Source organism: Gymnoscopelus braueri (assembly GCF_963280865.1).
Source record: "Gymnoscopelus braueri genome assembly, chromosome: 8".
NCBI classification, from domain to species: Eukaryota; Metazoa; Chordata; class Actinopteri; order Myctophiformes; family Myctophidae; genus Gymnoscopelus; species Gymnoscopelus braueri.
In genome coordinates this window covers 14,633,909-14,655,421 of record NC_137609.1, presented here as the reverse complement: position 1 = coordinate 14,655,421, position 21,513 = coordinate 14,633,909, and the positions used below count along the sequence as shown (strand labels likewise).

Sequence of the window (21,513 nt, the reverse complement as noted above, 5' to 3'; positions counted from 1 at the left end):
CACACACACACACACACACACACACACACACACACACACACACACACACACACACACACACACACACACACACACACACACACACACACACACGTGCCCTCCTACTTTGTGTATCATGTATGCATGTGACTGATGTGTTTTTGCGTTGTTGAGTAATAACTCTCCACATCACAACTCATCCCACGCTAACGCCCTCCTCGACAAATTAGAAAAGGGCACTCCTCGGAGCGCATATCTCCACCAGGCATAACCATATAAGGAGTTCCCAATACAGCCCATATATGGGCATATACTGATGACATCAGCCATCTCCATATACATACAGTATACTGTATGTATGGGCATAAAAGGGACCAGGACTGACAGATACAGAGATCTGGTTGTCCAGAGCCACAGATCCGACTGCCATGCCCATATATGGTCATGTGCATACACCTGTATGGGACCGACTGACTTCAAATTCGGCGTGCACAGTGGCAAGGACTCGAGGGAGTGCTCTGCCCGCCGTCGAGTAGTTCGGATGTCCAGTTGTCCAGATTTGGGATTGAGTGTCTTCCATGCCCTACTGGGAGTGTTTTTGTCTCGCTACCTCTGTATGTCTCTCATTCTCACTCATCTCTCTCTCTCTCCCTCTCTGTCTGTCTGTCTATCTGTCTGTCTCACCCCTCTGCTCTCTCTTTCGCCTCTACCTCTCTCGCAGATCTTCCTGTGGGAGCAGAACTTGGAAGAGTTCCACATGGATCTGTTCCGCTGTCGCTGCTATCTGGCCAGTCTCCAGGGAGGGGAGCCCCCCAATCCCAAACGCCTGCTGGGTTTCGCCTCCCGTCCCACCAAGCTCTCCATGGGGCGACTGGGCATCTTCTCCGTGTCCTCCTTCCATGCACTGGTAATATAGGACACACACACACACACACACACACACACACACACACACACACACACACACACACACACACACACACACACACACACACACACACACACACACACACACACACACACACACACACACACACACACACACACTTGGATAAGTATGTACGCTGGGTTTCACCTCACCACATTCAGATCATTCTCTTCATTCTCCGTTGTTTATCGGTGTCTAAGAGGAGGAAGGTGGTGTGCAAACAAATCATCCTGCCATTGGGTTCTCCAGTCCTTTCCCCTCCAACTCCACCCCCCATCTGGCTAAAGGCCCAGCCATGAGCTCAGTGCTCGGCGCACACCCACCAACCACTGCATTCCTGATGTCACTCAGAGAATGTACTGAATGAAGTATCACAGCGGCCGGAATGTTTTGTCGTGACATAATGTGCCACTTAACCACGCAGGACATGAATACCTGTGCACGCACGCGTGTGCGTGGGGATGTACTGACACTGAGCGCTGTGTGCCAGGCACGCTATACACACAGTATATAGGCAACATCTGACACAAAGTGGAATGGAAAGTCTTGAGATGAGTGAATGTCTTATCTAAACACACACACACACACACAGTACACACACAGTACACACACACACACACACACACACACACACACACACACACACACACACACACACACACACACACACACACACACACACACACACACACAAACCAAGTGTGATTGTGTTTTTTCCTGGATGGTTGGATCAATACTGGGTCGGTTAGCAGGCCTCCAACCCTGAGGCAGTTTCCCACAAGCAGGCTTAGTAACGTCTGCTCTCTCTCTCTCCCTCCCCACCTCTCCTCTCCAATCATTCCTTCTCCCCTTCCTCCTTGTATCTGCCTAAATCCCGATTCATACTTCATTGCACGACGGTGTATGTCTGCTATATTTAATCCAGTACCTGGCCTGTAGACCCGTTCGCAACTTGGTGTGAGGGGAGTTTCTCACTTCAACTGAGTCAATGGGTACCTAGACATGAAAAATCAAAGAGGTGCTCGTCCGCCATAGTGCCACGAATGGCGCAATGGCCAAATCAAATATGTCCGCCATCGGCTATGAATAAAATCCAACTTTTTTGTTTCTGAGTGTATATACACATGCAATACCTCCATTTGGACTAATTATGGGGTGGGGAATTCATTTCTGATATTGTGACCATTTTGGGTGATTTTGACCTTAATTGACCTAATGTGACCTAATAGGGTGTTGAAATGAGCAAATAAAAGTGATATAGACCTACAAAATGATATACAAATAAAATCATAACACAAAATCAGATACATTCTCTCAAGGTGCACCATATGTGTGCATGCAGGTTAGTGTGATGGATTTTTACAGGAGGGATTTTAAATTTTTCCATGGCAGAATATGATGCGCGTAACTCCAGCAGCACGGCACCCACATCGGCGAGTGTCACACTTGCCTGCACACTTGCATACTGTGAGCAGACTTGGTGGTAAGGCCTTCAGACACTTTGATGGCAGGAGTGTGCCAAAGTGCTCCTCCCACCCATGTTCCATTGGTGCTAGTCTTGCCTCGGGTTCCTTGGCTGTCGAAAGCAGGTGGCAAGCCCTATGCACCAGAAAGGCACCTCTTTGGATGTGTCCTCTGATCACACTACTTGTGGGAGGGAGAGCATCAATTCCAGCACTGGCACTAGTATAATTTTCTACCCTGAGGTCATCAAATGTCTTGGCTGTTGTACCTCCCCATGCCAAGCCAGTAGTTCGACCTGCCCTGCCACCAGACATGTTGCTGCATCCTGAAAACAAGCAAGCAACATTACTCAACATGCCAACTGCCCGAAGTGTATCTGCAAAGAGAGAATTCTTGATCAGTTTGATCCGCTGTGGTGCACCAGCAGGAGACCCTCTTATATGGGCCGCTGTGCACACACTTGTTTCATCTACTGTGGTGCCGATAATGCGTGTTGGCTTCCTCCCTGTCATACCAAGACCCATCACTGAGATGAGTGAATGTCTTATCTAAACACACACACACACACACACAGTACACACACAGTACACACACACACACACACACACACACACACACACACACACACACACACACACACACACACACACACACACACACACACACACACACACACACACACACACACACACACACACACACAAACCAAGTGTGATTGTGTTTTTTCCTGGATGGTTGGATCAATACTGGGTCGGTTAGCAGGCCTCCAACCCTGAGGCAGTTTCCCACAAGCAGGCTTAGTAACGTCTGCTCTCTCTCTCTCCCTCCCCACCTCTCCTCTCCAATCATTCCTTCTCCCCTTCCTCCTTGTATCTGCCTAAATCCCGATTCATACTTCATTGCACGACGGTGTATGTCTGCTATATTTAATCCAGTACCTGGCCTGTAGACCCGTTCGCAACTTGGTGTGAGGGGAGTTTCTCACTTCAACTGAGTCAATGGGTACCTAGACATGAAAAATCAAAGAGGTGCTCGTCCGCCATAGTGCCACGAATGGCGCAATGGCCAAATCAAATATGGCCGCCATCGGCTATGAATAAAATCCAACTTTTTTGTTTCTGAGTGTATATACACATGCAATACCTCCATTTGGACTAATTATGGGGTGGGGAATTCATTTCTGATATTGTGACCATTTTGGGTGATTTTGACCTTAATTGACCTAATGTGACCTAATAGGGTGTTGAAATGAGCAAATAAAAGTGATATAGACCTACAAAATGATATACAAATAAAATCATAACACAAAATCAGATACATTCTCTCAAGGTGCACCATATGTGTGCATGCAGGTTAGTGTGATGGATTTTTACAGGAGGGATTTTAAATTTTTCCATGGCAGAATATGATGCGCGTAACTCCAGCAGCACGGCACCCACATCGGCGAGTGTCACACTTGCCTGCACACTTGCATACTGTGAGCAGACTTGGTGGTAAGGCCTTCAGACACTTTGATGGCAGGAGTGTGCCAAAGTGCTCCTCCCACCCATGTTCCATTGGTGCTAGTCTTGCCTCGGGTTCCTTGGCTGTCGAAAGCAGGTGGCAAGCCCTATGCACCAGAAAGGCACCTCTTTGGATGTGTCCTCTGATCACACTACTTGTGGGAGGGAGAGCATCAATTCCAGCACTGGCACTAGTATAATTTTCTACCCTGAGGTCATCAAATGTCTTGGCTGTTGTACCTCCCCATGCCAAGCCAGTAGTTCGACCTGCCCTGCCACCAGACATGTTGCTGCATCCTGAAAACAAGCAAGCAACATTACTCAACATGCCAACTGCCCGAAGTGTATCTGCAAAGAGAGAATTCTTGATCAGTTTGATCCGCTGTGGTGCACCAGCAGGAGACCCTCTTATATGGGCCGCTGTGCACACACTTGTTTCATCTACTGTGGTGCCGATAATGCGTGTTGGCTTCCTCCCTGTCATACCAAGACCCATCACTGAGCGTGCTACCGTCAGGCATTGCCTCACCAACTTCCATAGTGTTCGTAGACAATTAAATCAGGTATCCATGGCGATATGGTGCGATGAAGGCGTGTTCGCCCAAGCTGTAGATATTTACCTGCACGAGACAGAACAGTTCAAGGATCTCTTCCTCTGCATGGGCCCTTTCCATTGGACTCGTGTTCTGCTCAGATGCCAGGGAAAACTGCTTCGAGGTTCTGGGTTTGGACCTGGTGTGATAGAGTCAGTGTTAAACGGCAGCCATTATATCCGGGCTCTCACTGGGATGCTGATTGTGGAGGATGTGATCAGGTCACTCCAGTGGGAGATGTTCTGGCACAACAAGGACAAAGCTGCATATCCAGTGCTAGCACAGGTAGAGGCACTGCACTCTACGCTGGCTACAAATCAACATTGCCCAGAGCAGTTTGAGGCCCTAATTGGACAAGTAGAGAAGTTGAATCAGGACTTTCTGGAGTTTGAGAAGGAGTGTGAGGCCAAGTCAGAGCTCTGCCAATTTTTTGGAGTTTGGCTGGAGTTGGTGGCCGTCATCAAGAATGCTGTAGTCTCTGAAAGAGAAGGAAACTGGAATCTACATGCTGCTACTGTCGAGGACTCTATGCCGATCTTTGCAGAATGTGACGCCATAAACTACCTGCGTCATGGCTCATGGTATCTTGAACAAATCAAGGTGCTAGAGTTCACACATCCTGAGTTCTACCGGCGCTTTTCTATAGGCCAGTGGGTTGTTCAGGATCGCCAAGGCTGGTTCTGTGCTGTAGGAGGTGACATGAAGGTCGAGCAGACCATTCAGCGAGTGTCGAAGGGTCCTGGAGGTCACTATGTAGTAGGAGCCACACACAATGCAAATGCTGTGGCAGAGTTCGAGCTCTTGTTCCACGAGATTGGGTCGATCACCAATGTCCTCAACCTTCTCACCAACAACCACACCATGAAACAGACAGAATGCCATCTCCAGCATGCACTGAGCACCACTCGCCGCCTTACATTCAACCAGAATGTGGCGAAGCTGCTGGACTTCGTGCTAGAGCGGCAGAACCCATACTCAATAACGGTCAATGTGCCTGTGCCACTGCACAATCTGCTCACAAAGCAGGCTGTTGACAGAAGGGTCGCTCCACGCTTGCTCAACTGTCTCAGAAATGGGGAACGTGTCTACTGTTCATACAGGCAGGAGAGGTTAGTCGAGAAGACCAAGAAAATTAGCACAACCATATCAAAGAGGAAGCTACCTCAATTCAACGAGCAACGACAGAAGACACCAACAACCATTATGAAAGAGCAGAAGTTGGTCTCACCCAAAGACATGGCTGAGGCACATAGGAGTGTGGACATTGCTAAGGAGCGGGGCATGAACATCCGGCAGGTACTTACCCATGATGTGCTTCCAGCATCTCCCCTGTTTGATGGTGACCTTCCGGCTCATGTCAACAAGTCAAAACTTGTCAGTGAGATTGAGCCTGGACTTGACCTCACCCAATGGAGTCCGAAGTCTACTCTTGCCACTCACATTGTGGTAGACTTCATGTCGAAGATGCGGCAGATGCCACTAGGACGATTCCCTACTTTAGGTGCTGTCATCAACGCCATCATCAGCTCAACATTATCCCTCTGCCAAGAGCCAGAGTTCATGCATCTCGTGCTTGATTCCTACATTGAGAGGTCTCTAAAGGAAGGGGAGCGCATGCGGCGTACAGACTCAACAGGCATCGACATCATTGGCATGAACAGAGACACACCCATCCCTCAGCAACTTGAACAAACGGAATCTCCAGCTGTTAGTTCGGGATATGGTGTGCAATCAAGCCTGTGGCAATGCTACCATCATTGTCAGCTCTGTTGTCTCTGATGATGAGGTGCTCCCAGCAAAGGCGGCTGGTGTCAAAGAGATCCCTGACCTCTTGAACTGGATTGAGGAGGCTGACACCAGGCTGGTGGTGCATGTGGAGTGGGCTGTTCGTGTGAAAAAGTGCAAGAGAGTTGTCGTAGTCTCCAATGACACAGACACGTTTGCATTACTTTTATACTACACCCCATACTTCCAAGCACTGGGGATGAAGGAGATCTGGCAGCAGTATGGCACTGGTGAGAAGCGGCGCATGCTTCCACTGCATCAAGCAGTCTCTCGTCTTGGAGCACCACTAGCCAAGACAGTGATCAAGGCACATATCCTGACTGGAGATGACTCTCCCTCCCACAAGTAGTGTGATCAGAGGACACATCCAAAGAGGTGCCTTTCTGGTGCATAGGGCTTGCCACCTGCTTTCGACAGCCAAGGAACCCGAGGCAAGACTAGCACCAATGGAACATGGGTGGGAGGAGCACTTTGGCACACTCCTGCCATCAAAGCGTCTGAAGGCCTTACCACCAAGTCTGCTCACAGTATGCAAGTGTGCAGGCAAGTGTGACACTCGCCGATGTGGGTGTGGGAGTTCCGTGCATCATATTCTGCCATGTAAAAATCCATCACACTAACCTGCATGCACACATATGGTGCACCTTGAGAGAATGTATCTGATTTTGTGTTATGATTTTATTTGTATATCATTTTGTAGGTCTATATCACTTTTATTTGCTCATTTCAACACCCTATTAGGTCACATTAGGTCAATTAAGGTCAAAATCACCCAAAATGGTCATAACAATATCAGAAATGAATTCCCCACCCCATAATTAGTCCAAATGGAGGTATTGCATGTGTATATACACTCAGAAACAAAAAAGTTGGATTTTATTCATAGCCGATGGCGGCCATATTTGATTTGGCCATTGCGCCATTCGTGGCACTATGGCGGACGAGCACCTCTTTGATTTTTCATGTCTAGGTACCCATTGACTCAGTTCAAGTGAGAAACTCCCCTCACACCAAGTTGCGAACGGGTCTACAGGCCAGGTACAGGATTAATTCTGCCATTGTGCGACGTTAAGTATATGGCTTAAGGCCTCGCATCCTTCGTCTCCCTCTGTCATCTTTCCGACCTTCCTCCTAATTTCTGTCAACAGTATTTTGGCTTCTTTGCTTTCTATTCTCTCGTACCTTCATTCTCTCCATCCCCCTCCCCCGCCCTTCTGTTTGTCTCTCGGCTTCTCTGTTGTTGTTGTTGTTTATTTTCCGTTCCTGTTGTGCTTTGTGCTGTGCACTTTGGAAGGGTGAACTGATAAAATAATTGAATTTTACATCACCCCTCCCACACCACCACCACCAGCTTTAAACATTATCGATTGATATCAATAGAACACATTTTGTTTTATTGCTTGCTTTTGTCGAAGAGCCTTTCCATAATTTAGATGTTGAAATTTTTGCACACGTGATGTTTTAGTTCTGTTCTTTCATTAGATTTTTCTTTTTATGTAAAGCACTTTGTAACTTTGATTAACTGCTCTAGACAGTTTATTATTATTATATTACTATTATTATTTATTATGCATGTATATAAGCTTTATTTAACCAGGAGAAATCACATTGAGGTTCGAGACCTCATTTTCTAGTGAGACCTGGCAAAACGATACAATAGACAACAAGGGACAAAAATTTAATCAGATTTCTTTCATGAACCGCATACTGGGAAATAAATCGTTCTCAGGTGTGAAACAACTTGCCATAACCTCATGTGTCTTCTCTCTGCTGTGTTTGTCTCACATTTTCACTTCAGTGTGCTCGTAAAAGAAATAACATCTCGTTACCCCCCTCCCCCCTTTGTCCGTTCACATCATGAGGATTATTATTATCCTCTGCCTAAGGAGGTGTTCTTATATGAGAATCTCATTAAAGGACCTCATGCACACAGTTTATGTAAGAAGGGTCTTGTGGACGGTCCGACCATCATGTGTGAAATGTGTGACTCATCGCTTAGTTCGTGCAATTGCTCATACACAAACACAAACACACACACACGCACACGCACACGCACACGCACACAGACACGCACACGCACACGCACACGCACACGCACACGCACACGCACACGCACACGCACACAACTCACATGTTTGTATTAACATACTGTGGACATCAACATTTTAGGATGCCGATTTTATGAATGACAGTTACAGTGACCTTTAAGCCTAAAGCTTTGTGAGCTTGTATAGTAGATTCGGTGCACGACACCTGACTTCTAAATGCTAATCCTAACCTCAACCTGAACCCTAACCAGGCCCTCACAAGTATAGTAACACACACACACACACACACACACACACACACACACACACACACACACACACACACACACACACACACACACACACACACACACACACACACACACACACACACACACACACACACACACACACACACACACACACACAATGTGATGGCGTGTATTCATGTATGATGCTGTTCACAGCTGAGTACCCTAATGTGAATTAACCCAGAAAAGCCAAGAAGTGTTTCTGTCTGTGAGTTCAGGTCGTTTGGGGGGAGACGAGCGACTGAAAATGCTGAGTTCATGCACCAGTGTGCATTAGCAGAATGAAAGTGTTTGTGCGTGCGTGCGTGTGTACAAACTTGAAATATGTGTGTATTTCCATATAAGCAGTGACCCACAAAACAACTCAGGCAGCCATATTCCCTCTCATGTGTGGGACTCATATCTGTCTTTTCATTGGTTTAATATTTATAAGACCCACAGACACACTTTACCACTTTCACTTTCAATATTGTTCAGAAATAGCAAAAATATCAGATCTACAAACTCAATGCGCATCGCAACATGTTGTGACCTTGTAGATTTGATATTTTGTGTCATACTCAAGTACGACAAACGAAATATGGAGATACTTGGATCATGTAAATATGGAGAGGTTTTGACAAACAATATCCAAGTCAAGACAAGTCAAATGTATTTATAGCACACTTTAAAACAACTCTCATTGACCAAAGTGCTGCTCAGACAAGGAGGTAGCTAAAATCACAAATACAAGAACCACATACATAAACAATTAGACACACAAGGCACACATTGTTAAACATTCAACAATAAAATAAAAACGTAAACATCTGCCATATCAGGAGGATGCAATCGCTAGTGAGTAAAAGTGAGTGTTGAGCCTGGACTTAAAAGATTCAGCAGAGGGGTCAGATCTGACAGGGAGGGGAATGTAGTCTAAGGGCTGTGGCAGTAACGGTGCAGTCACCCCTGAACTTAAGTTTGGACTTGGGACAGCTAGAAGTCAAGTCAGGCGACCTGAGGGACTTGGAGGTAGAAGGAGAGGTGGAAAGGTCTGCAATACAGGAGGGGGGCAGCCCATTTAGAGCTTCATAAACAAACAAGATCATATTAAAATGTATTCTGAACCTTACACTGTCTGCCAGTGGAGACAGGGGTGATATGGTCCCTCTTCTGAGTACCTGTCAGGAGCCTGCTGGCCAAGGTGTTCTGGGCCTGCTGCGTGCAAGACAGGGATGACGGGCTAATCCCAGGGAGTACAGGGAGTTGCAGTAGTCCAAACAGGAGGATATAAGGGTGTGGAGAACTTTTCCTAGGCTTGGAAAGAGCGTACTCAAAACCGGAATCAAAAAGCACACCAAGGTTTTTCACATGGGGTTTGGCTGAGCCATTTGCTATGCTTAACGCATTATGCACCTGAATAGACCATCATGAGTTCAAATCCTCTCTCTCTCTCGACTCCATTTTTCCTGATAAGACTTGGCTCTTGACATGCATGACACAAAAAGGAAAATAAATATAGATGAATAAGTACACTCACAAATTATTAAAAGCAAAGGGAAAAGAAGTGAGTCTTGAGTAGTTATTTAAAAACCTCAGTGGACTGTGCCGATCTAATGTGAAGGGGCAGGCTGTTCCAGAGCCTGGGGGTAGCAGCAGCAAAAGCGCGGTCAACCAAGAGTTTGTTTCTCTGACTGTGTATCTAAAAGAAGAAGATAATTAAAAAAATACCTCACATTTTTGAGAGCAGAGATACAGTAAATATATACAGTACCGCAGGATGACTGACACGGCACCCTTTTCATTGTTGTGACTCATGTTTTCCCAAACAAACCCTCACAGGTCGCGGCCCGTACGGAAAACAGCATCAGGAGGCGGAGCCAAGCCATGCCCCGCCCCTCCACCAAACGACGCAGTCGTTTCTCCTCCCTGTGGGGGCTGGACACCACCGCCAAGAGGAAGACTAAGGGACATCCCTCCATCAGCCAGGTGACTGCAGTTTCACGTCATCTCAATCACCTCTGCTCCTGGCTAACATAGAATGTTATTATTAACCCATTAAGAACGGAGGCAGATTCTGTGTATTCTAAGTCCTAACAGTTTTCTGAAAAACGGATGTTTCTATGTCAGTGGTTCTCAAACCTTTCTCATGTCATGGACCCCCAAAATGATATGTATTTGGCCGTCAACCCCCATCTCAAACTATTTTGTTCCAGGGACCCCGAGAAGCAAAGATTTGAGTTGAAAATGTTTGCTTTAAAAAATATATATATATTCAAAGATTGCACTTATTTTCACGATTTAAAAAAAGTGCAGTTCTACAAGCGCATAGCGCGGCACGAAGAGCTTGTATATCTGCTATTTTTTAATATCCAAAGTATAAAATAATGGTTAAGTGGTTAAAATCTAAAGTGACAACAGATGCTTTCCCGGTGTCAATGGGTTAATCACGTGAGCCCGAGCATCCCTATTCTGGCGCTAACATTTAGCAAAAACGTTGAGAACTGCACTAAATCATCAGAATCTCTGTATCGTTCCGGGCAAAGTCTCAATATTGATTAACCCCTGATTAGACTAGTTAGAGCACGAAAGCCAGCAAGGCCTCTGGCTGTCCTGTAACTGGATATGTTTAGGATATCAGTATAAGTATACTTTTGGATATGACAAAAAATATGAGTTTAAAAATAAACTCAAAAGCCACTCGTCCACAGTGTAGTTTACATCCATTAGCCCGAGGAGCCTGTCGAGCCTGTCGGCTGCAGTATCCAATAACTAAACATATACATTCTCACGTCACTCCTTCTGACAAAAAACCTCTGCAAACGATACACTGACGTGTCCTTGTTCCAAGCACCTTGGACAACCTCCTCTCTCCTGCACTCTCGGCTCCTCGAGAAGCAAATGACTTGGGACATGTCATTTGGAATTTATGCTCATGAAATGATGGGGCCGTGGTTTGTGAAAAAAATGCTGGTGTAAAACACATACATACTGTGAAAGCGGACCAACAAAGGCACGTTTATTTCAGGGATCCATTTTGTTCTGACCTCAACCACTTGAATGCTTTGAGGTGGGAAGTTCCAAGTCAGAAACTTCCCACTTCCCGCTTGGTATGACGGCACCATATGTTTGAAAATAACATTCTCCATGTGAGGTCCATTGACCTGCACCTACTGTACTGAAATTAATGCTGACGTGATGGTCAAAGTTGTTATGGAGAAACATTTCACTATAGCGTTCATCAGTACAGCAGGTGTCACATTTTTTATGAAATGGTTAAATGAAAAGGTGATTTATTGTACAATACTTTATCTGTTTGCAGGTGTTTGTTGACAGGATGGAGCCAGTGAAAAAGCCTTTGGAACGCATGTTTGAAGATTCTGCCAGCGAGAAATCTGTAAGAACTTAACTGACTTTAGCGCGACACATCTGACGCAATACATCTGACGTGTTGGTCTCAGCCAGATCAAATTTATTTCATACAGCCATTCAATCAGATTTTTGTTATAGTTAAGATAATGCTAAGAAGAAGAATAGAAAAATATAGACAAAAAACAAACAAGACGAAAAGGAAAGTGTACAAATACAAAACATACAAATACTAAATGAGGTTGTGCCGTGTTTATTTAACTTAGTTAGTTAAATGAACACTCCAGATTTTGTCTTTCATTAGCCTCCGTAAAAGCTTGCATTTTGCAAGGTGCATTTTTGTACAGCGTAATAATCATTGAGGGACATCACAGAACCATGAGGCCATGAACCAAGGCTGTTAATATCTGAGGGGAGACGTCAGCTCCATTTGTTGATCCATGTCAAGGTGTTTCTCTTTGAGTTTTGTTTTCCATGTTTCAAAGACTCACTCTTCACCTGGTGTGAGAGATTTGAACCTGGTATAGGATTGTGATCATCAACCTTTTAAATGTCAAGCACCGCCAGTTTAATATGCATATTAGAGCATGGGTCCCCATTTGACATGATTATTTCTTTATTTATTATAATAATCTTTTATGTCTGGGATCCCAATCCTCAGAGTTAATGTAACTCTGAGGAGTGTACAGATGCCACTATCAATCTGTCGATCATTTAGCTGGGGACCCCCTGGAACCACCTCAAGGTACTTTTACTGATTCAACCAGCAGATGGGTGCTTACATGGCACAGATGAATGTACGGGGGGAGCTGCTAGGGGTTAAGTGTCTTGCTCAGGGGCACTTCAACATGTTGACTGGGTGAGCCGAGGGTCGAACCAGTGACCTTTCGATCCTTTCAGATAGCCTCTCTACCCACTCAGCTACAGCCGCCCTGTAACTAAGCTATGTGATAAAGTTAAATGACTGCAATCCATTTCTGCCTGTTAATCTAAGCAGGAAAATAAAATAAAACAAACGGTGCAACTAGATCTCCATTTGCTCTTGAAAATGTTGGGCTGACCGACTGACTGTCCGACAGAATAGCTTATACTAGGGCTGGATGCCCGTATTGTGCCAAGGACAGTTCCAGTCAGCTCCATCCTGGCTGACCTCTGGTCTGTATGGTAGAGGAGAGAGGGCAGGCAGAGTACCAGCCTGCTGTCACAACTCTGCTCATGGCAGCACTTTTCTACAGGAACACCGAACCACTTTGATTGTAGAGGACCACAAGCAGCACTATAGGGGATTGATTTCCCTTCTGTGCACACATGCATGGATGCGCGCGCGCACACACACACACGCACACGCACACGCACACGCACACGCACACGCACACACACACGCACACACACACACACACACACACACACAAAAGTTCCCATGCAAAGTTGCTAGGGCAGGGGAGCACCATGCTAAAACACATGGGAGGCAAGGAGCTTTGATAGGAATGATGATGATGAAGGGGTGAAAAGATTGTCAAATTGCAGTGTTTTAATTTTGTGTATTTATAAACTGCATAATGTTAACACCCAGTCAGCTTTGGAAAAAAGCACCTTTCCAGTTAGTGGTTGTCTAACTGTTCTTGGGATAGTGCAGGAGGATAGTGGTTGAAGCACAATGCAGTGTTAGGAACAGAAGACATAGAGAAAACTCAATTCCAGCCGGTGGACCCGTGTTTCATGTCTTCCCCGCTCTTTGCCCCCAGCTACCTCGATTTACAATTTACAATTCCGGCATTTGACATACGCTCTTATCCAGAGTAAATGGAGTGAATGTTAGTCAACAAACAACAGGCATAGTAACTATCATCTATTGAAATAGGCAGCAAATATGATACATAAGGAAATAAGAAGTCCTAGGGGGTGAGGTGGTGTCTGAAGAGGTGGGTTTTCAGACTGTGATGGAAAATGGGAAGTGAGTCTGCTGTTCTGACTGAGGGGAGAAGACATTGCACAGCTTGGGAGCCAGGTAGGAGAATAGTTTAGGACAGTTGGAGGGATGTTCAGGGTGTTAAGGGAGGGACTTAATACTTGTCCTGTATTAGCTGATCTGAAGTGTGTGGGAGGGGTGTAGGGGTAGATCGTGTCCTTAAGGTAAGGGGATGCCTTACCTTTGCCTGGTAGTTCATCACCAGTGTTTTGAATTGGATGGAGGCAGCATCCGGAAGCCAGTCAAGGGAAAGACATTTTAGAATGTCTCTCTACACTGTCCTGTCTAAACAAAGCAAAAACTGACAATAACGCTTGCAAGAAAACCACACACACACACACACACACACACACACACACACACACACACACACACACACACACACACACACACACACACACACACACATTCTCCAGCTTTGTGAGCCTACTATGTTTGTTTTTGACAGAGGGAGGATAGATTATTGGAGAGGCCTGTGTCTGTCTGTCTGTCTGTCTGTCTCTGTGTGTGTGTGTGTGCGTGCGTGCGTGCGTGCGCGTGTGTAGGGTGTGGGGTGTTAGTTTACCATGCTGCCCATGCGTCTCCCACCCCCAGCAGAGGCATGCTGGGTAGGCCAGGAGGGGAGCCAGATGGTGCCGAGGAGGCCTGGGAGTTCAGGGAGTAGGAGGAGGCACCCCCCACCCCTCACCGCCCACCCCCCAACCCCAGGCTGCTGTCTGTCTATAAGAATGTGTGTGTGTGTGTGTTTGTGTTTGTTTGCGTTCCACTTCATGTCTCCCTCTCTTTCTGCCTCCCTTTGTCTCTTCCAATTTATCTTTCTCGCCCACACACATACTGTATATTACTGTACATATACAGTATTATATACATAATGTGAATGCATGGGTATATAAATTAAAATGAGCTTTATTGGCATGAGAAACATATACAGTATGTTTGCATTGCCAAAGCAAGCGTTAAAATAAAAAATGTATGCATGTACAACAGTATAAATGTATGTACTATTAAAAGGAATACAGTAATGCATAACTATATGCATGCATCAGATGTACAGTATATGTGCACAGTGCCGCACACACACACACGCCGCACGCACGCGCACACACACACACACACACACACACACACACACACACACACACACACACACACACACACACACACACACACACACACACACACACACACACACACACAGAGTGTACTAAAAGCCTGAGTTCACTTAAACAAGGGACCACCATGACAGATTGTTAACCATCAGCAGATTGTGTGGTGAGAATTCAAATCTTGGGCTGGGGTTGTGTGATGAGAGATGGAGGAAGGGGGGGGTCTGGGATGGGGGGTAGCAGAAGGAGAGGCAGTGATGGATGGGGGAAGGCATGAGAGAGGGATGAAAGAATAAAGGGGTATCTGGCTGTCTGGTTACCTGATAGGAGTAGATATGTTATCAGTGACAAACCGTCTGCGATGGAAGAGGATGAGGATCTGTACTGATGGGATGGACAGATTGTCAGGGGTCAGACTGATGGATTTAAAGGTCATAGAGCATGGACCTCATGTCAGATGTGGGGACTCTCACACGCACGCACACACACACACACACACACACACACACACACACACACACACACACACACACACACACACACACACACACACACACACACACACACACACACACACACGCACGCACACAAATGAATTAGATTAGATTAGATTAAAAGGTAATATGATCTGATGCCCTGCGCTCAGTGACGCTGCTATCAGCCTACCCTACACAAGTCTGTGCCACTCTGAATAGAACAAATAAAATGCGTGTCTGTGTGCATGCATGTACAACAGCGGTTCTCAAGCTTTTAAATTCTATTATTTCTTTCAATGCACTTTCAAATCTTGTTTTATTTGATGGCCTTACTGCCCTGGCATTTGGCCTTTTTGCCCTCAAATAATGGACAACGCCAAAGGCTAAGTGGCCGTGCCCCTTTAATGACGAAATTCCAGGCCTGCTAACAATCTTAAAAAAAAATTGTCAAAAGGTGTAGAATTCTTATTATTATATTTTTTTACTACACTGCAAATGAATTAGGATCAGTGTTTGACTCATTCAATGATTCAGCAACGGGGACTCTGGGAGGTGTAAAATGCGTGCGTGCGTGTACTTACAGTACTGTATGTGTGCATGCACAACAGCGGTTCTCAACCTTTTGTGGATCAGGGCCTACTTGAAAATATTGAAGGAGTTTGCAGCCCGCCCATCTGACCGCTTAACACGGCAGCCAGTCAGATGGGTGGGCCGCGTGCATTCCCAGAGCATGTTTATTTTAATGATGAATCAATCGATTGTGTTTTTCAGAGTCGGAGGGAAGGCTCAGTGAAAAGTGTTCCCCAGCAGATCGTGGACAGTGACATTTGGGTTCCTGATTACCTGACTCCATCCTGGGTGTGTCTGCCTAACGACCAGCCTGTCCTGGTGATCATACATCCAGGAGAGACGGCACTGGATGCCCTGGACACTGTCTGCAAGGTCTGTTACGTATTACTGGCCACATTTTCATTTTCAGACACATCTTCACTTGGAAATATTTAAACATTTTATGTACACCTTAATAGTAAGGTGTCCCATGGTCAGAACCACAGTGTACTGTCGCAGAACAATATGAGACTCTCTCTCAGGCCTGTATTAACCATGGGCCCAATCTGACGAGGGAACCCATTGGTGCATTCTATTCACTCTAGAGTCATCATTTACAGTATGGTGCCTGAACCAGTGAAGCAAAGTAGATATAGATGAGAGGGACATGACCTGATAGTGTGTTGACATGGATTGTAATGGTTTGATTCCAGCTGGAGATCTGAGTTTTGAATGCCTTTCTGCCCTTGGTTTCCTGTATCTCTACACTAACAAAAGGTGTCAAAAGGTGTAGAATTCCGTTTTTTTCTCTTTTCTTTTTTTTACTACACTGTAAATGCAGTACTACTCAAATATTGAACACCTGGGAGTTGTTTTGGCATGCATTCGGTCAAATGCTTCACACACGACGGAGAAAGTATAATATAACTCTTCACCTGTTTCATGAGCTGAAGTGAAAGGTAAAACTTGTTTGCCCAGCCCTTTCCTTCTCCTAGCATCCGTTGCATTGTGTTCCATGCTGTATTACGTTTCTCAGCACGCAAACATAATTTCTCAACTCACAAACACACACGCATGCGCACACACGCACGCACGCACGCACGCACACACACACACACACACACACACACACACTAAGAATCCAGTTGGTTCCATTTGTACACTCTCAGAGTTACAGTCCCGTAAGGGTTCATTTGGTTAAATCAAAACTGAGAATGTTATTGTGTGGTACCAAGGCAGTTTAGACTTCCAGGTTTAGTTTTCACAACGAGTTAGCAGACAAGTGGGTTCAGTGTCTAATGTGTGTGAAGGACACATTAATGTGACATATGGCTCTTGCGGGTATTGAACTCGAGACCTTTCCATTCTGAATTTGGGCACGTTAATTGCATAGCCCTGCCCGCTACCATATCACTTTATGCTAATGTTCTCTTTTGCGGCCAAAGCATTTGAAATCTTCTAACCGTTTTAACAATTTGGTAACACCAGAGACTGAACAGATAATTGACCATGACAAGCCAATTAAAATGTAAAATGGACAAGGACTTGGTTTACTGATGAGTTTTAAATGTGGGTTGGATGGTTTATTTGAATGGATTGTACTCTAATGTGTTAACATTACTGTTAGCACTATCTCTCTCTCTCTCTCTCTCTCTCTCTCTCTCTCTCTCTCTCTCTCTCTCTCTCTCTCTCTCTCTCTCTCTCTCTCTCTCTCTCTCTCCTGTCAGTGTGTATTGATGTATTGACGGGAGTGTTTGCAATACCTGGGATGGTTGAGGTGTTATGCAATATTGTCTGTGGTTCAAGTATGTAAAGAACAGAACAGATGTACTTTTCCATGTATCTATGTGCCTTATTATACAGTGTGTGTCATTCCTTATTTTGGATTCAGTACTGTTTGTTGTTATCTTCATCAACATATCCCCCCCTCTCTCTCTCTCTCTCTCTCTCTCTCTCTCTCTCTCTCTCTCTCTCTCTCTCCCTTTCTCTCTTTCACGCAGCACTCACACACACAGTTTCACTCTTTCTTTCTAGTCTTTGTGTCTTTATCAGTTTAAATATTAAATGACATACTTGGCTGCACACTAGAATCATCCCTAATGAATAATGATATGTACTACTGTATATGTAGACCTATGTCCCATCAGGATGTATCCACTGTGACACATGTGCAGTATATGAAGCAGATCTGTATGTCTGAATGTGCGTGTGCATGTGTGCATGTAGTAAAATGTCATAAATAACTGGAGCGCCTAATCTGTCCCCTATATGTGCTATACATGCATGTCGACGAACATGCATGATTGAATACATATATCCTCTAATGCAGTCAATTGTCAGTAGGGTTACAGTGTGTGTATACAGTACACTGTACAGTAGGCTACTGAGCCACACTGTGCAAGTGTGCCATTGTAAGCTTTCTGTTAAAGAGGATCAAACAGCAGCAGCTTACAAATAAATCACGTTCATTGCTTTGTCATTTCCTAGTTTATCAGTCCTATACTCATGCTTCATTTATAGTCCATCCTGCGATGGTGTCTCTCACCAAAAATAGCCGATGCGATGCTTGTACATCGGCAACATCGTATATACGGCAAAGTATGAATCAGCCTTTAACACATCCTCTTCCTCTGTCCTCTGGACCTTCATTGTGTCTTGCAGGCCCATAAGCTGGATCCATCCAACCACTACGTGCGTCTCAAGGTGTGTGTGGAGGGCCAGGTTCTCCTCTATGTCCCAAAGCCTGAAGAGGACATCTCTGACCTGGTGAGAGAGAACCCAACATGGGGGGGGGGGGTCTCAGCCTGATTGGTACACTGCAAAAATGAAAGAGTTTCAATTTAACTCTGAGAGTGTAAAAATGGGCCCTCCATTTTTACACTATGGGACTTAAATTGACACTCATGCAGAGGTGGTAAGTTTCTAAGTATACAAGATCAAAGAGTAGTAGCGCACACCTCTTGAAGGCAAGTGCTGGCCCCGAAGTGAACTGAGATCAAAGAATAGCCGGCATTTCTAAACATTTACTTGAGTAAAGAAGTAAAATCAGTACTTCTACTTTAAGTTTTTTCATCTTTGCACTCAGAATTTTACATTGTAGCCTGTGCTTCCTCTTAAACGTACCAAAACTCCTTTCAAATTGACGATAATGAGCGCTATACTAAATTAACTCTTTGAGTTCATATTCATGTTCATATTGTCTTCTCATTTGATCCCACTCATTTCACACTTTATTCACAGTTCAGCCTGATTATAGTTTGATGCAATGATCACTATTTTTATACAAAAAGTTTATAATGGCATGCACATCCAAACAATAAAATTCAAGGTGCTGGACAGAAGAATCCACACACTGCATGGATCATGCTGCCATGGATATATAATTCAATTTTTACCACCAACAATGGTAATAATAGATTAAATATCCACAATCCACTAGTGCATTGACTAAATCTTTCCGTTATATGACTAATTGCACTCTCCTGTGTATTTATACAGTAGAGTGGAATTCATTTTCTTTTTATTTTATTTATACCCCACCCCCTCTCTGTGGCATCCACAAAGTCATGTGATTGTTATTGTGTTTTCATGCGTACAGCTTAGTTATAATAGCGTTGATTTTCTCTTGTCAGAGCAGGAAATAACCACAACAAGCATACGGTAGTGCCCCCCCCTCCCTTGTGATGTTCCAGATTGCCTGCCTTGATCCTATACCGCACAATCAACCATTGAATAATTAAATTACTACCCACACACATCTACTTTCATTTCAAGTAATTAAAGAAATGATACGTGTTGTGTGTTAATTACCCTGGATTGTGTTTCACTTATTATTTAGAGGCGAGTGTAGCAATCTAGGGGTCTTGACCCGCTTTCTTTGTAACCCAGGCAAGATCCAAATGGATGCAATGTTTGTGCATGTTTTATGACTCGCTTGCAGATTAGTGTGAGAAATTCCCAAGATATACTGCACATATGTAATGAATTATGCAAAATTGTGTTCCAAGTGCATGCTTTATACTCTGTATGCGTGGATGCATTTCTGTTCATGTTCATATAACGCCTCATTTATACTCACCATCATATGGCAGTATATCTACTGGACAAGCACACAAAAATGACCAGCTCAGTGACCTTGTGGTTCGAGTGTCCGCTCTCTAAGATTGGGTAGGTCGGTGGTTCACTCCCTGGCCGAGTCATACGAAAGAATGGTTCCCAGTGCCTCCCTGCTTTGCACTCGGCATCAAGGGTTGTATTGGGGGTAAGCCCTGTGACATCCTGGCCTCATGTCCAGGGGGTGTACTTGTACAGTACATCAAGCTGTCTCATGCTATGGAAACAGGAGATGGGCTCCTGATATACTGTATGGGCCACATGGCTGGGAAACCGTTGGTTCCCAAGGCTATACGGTATACGCACTTACAAGCACACACGTTGTTATCTTGTAGATCTGCTATCCTGCTATGCTATGTATCCCAGATTGGCTTAAGGCCGGCCGGCGGACCTCTGACGTCACTCTGACTCAGACATAACCATAAACAAACCACATACGCCCATATATAGGCAGGACCACGTCCACGTCACTGTGACTCAGACATAGCCATAAACAAACCACATACTCCCATATCACTATGACTCAGACATAACCATAAACAAACCCGATACGCCCATATATAGGCATGTCACTATGACTCAGACATAAACGATATGCCCATATATAGGCATATATGGAGATCCGGTTGTCCAGAGGCACAGCTTCGACCGCTATGCACATAGCATGTGTATGCTATGTGCATAGCGGTCGAAGTGTGCCGAGTTTGAAGTCAATGAAAACTTGACGTGCGGCATTGGCAAGGACGCCGAGTTGTTCGGATATGTGGTTGTCCAGAACTGCCGATCCGACCAAGAGGCCCATATATGGACATGCCAATATACAGGGTATGGGCATATAATAATGACATCAGGGATCCCCATATATGGGCATAAAAGGGACACAGGTAGACAGACAGATACAGAGATCTCCATAAATGGGCAAAATAGCCCCCAACAAAGCCCCCCAACGGTCGGATCGGCATAGTGTACTGTAGGTGTAAAGGCCGAATTCAATTCTAGTACTCCAGTATTTGAAAAAGACCTTAACATCCACTTTATTCAGCACCTGTAACTTTAAAACCACTGAACTGAAGCACACTGAGCCCTTTCACAGCACAATCCTTATAACTGTTTTACTCAAGTAGCCCTTTTATAACCCTTTGCTCTCTCTCTCTCTCTCTCTCTCTCTCTCTCTCTCTCTCTCTCTCTCTCTCTCTCTCTCTCTCTCTCTCTCTCTCTCTCTCTCTCTCTCTCTCTCCCTCTCCCTCTGCCTCTCTCTTTTATCTCGTCATGCTTTTATCTCCGGGCTTTGATCTCAATCCACTTTTCTCTTTTCATTCCCAGGCTAAGAATATTATATTATCATCATTATATATATTTCCCC

At 45.0% G+C, this 21,513-nt stretch overlaps 1 protein-coding gene across 2 annotated transcripts in view; it reads left to right on the top strand.

Moving 5' to 3' along the window:
• Positions 1-21,513, top strand: part of LOC308090272 (rho guanine nucleotide exchange factor TIAM1-like) — a 98,905-nt gene that overhangs the window by 40,627 nt on the left and 36,765 nt on the right. For both annotated transcript variants that reach the window (XM_080435348.1, XM_080435349.1), the window contains exons 10-14: positions 701-886; positions 10,411-10,557; positions 11,891-11,965; positions 16,260-16,430; positions 18,699-18,803. In XM_080435348.1, coding sequence (XP_080291474.1) covers positions 701-886; positions 10,411-10,557; positions 11,891-11,965; positions 16,260-16,430; positions 18,699-18,803 — 684 coding nt within the window. The remainder of the gene's footprint in view (positions 1-700; positions 887-10,410; positions 10,558-11,890; positions 11,966-16,259; positions 16,431-18,698; positions 18,804-21,513) is intronic.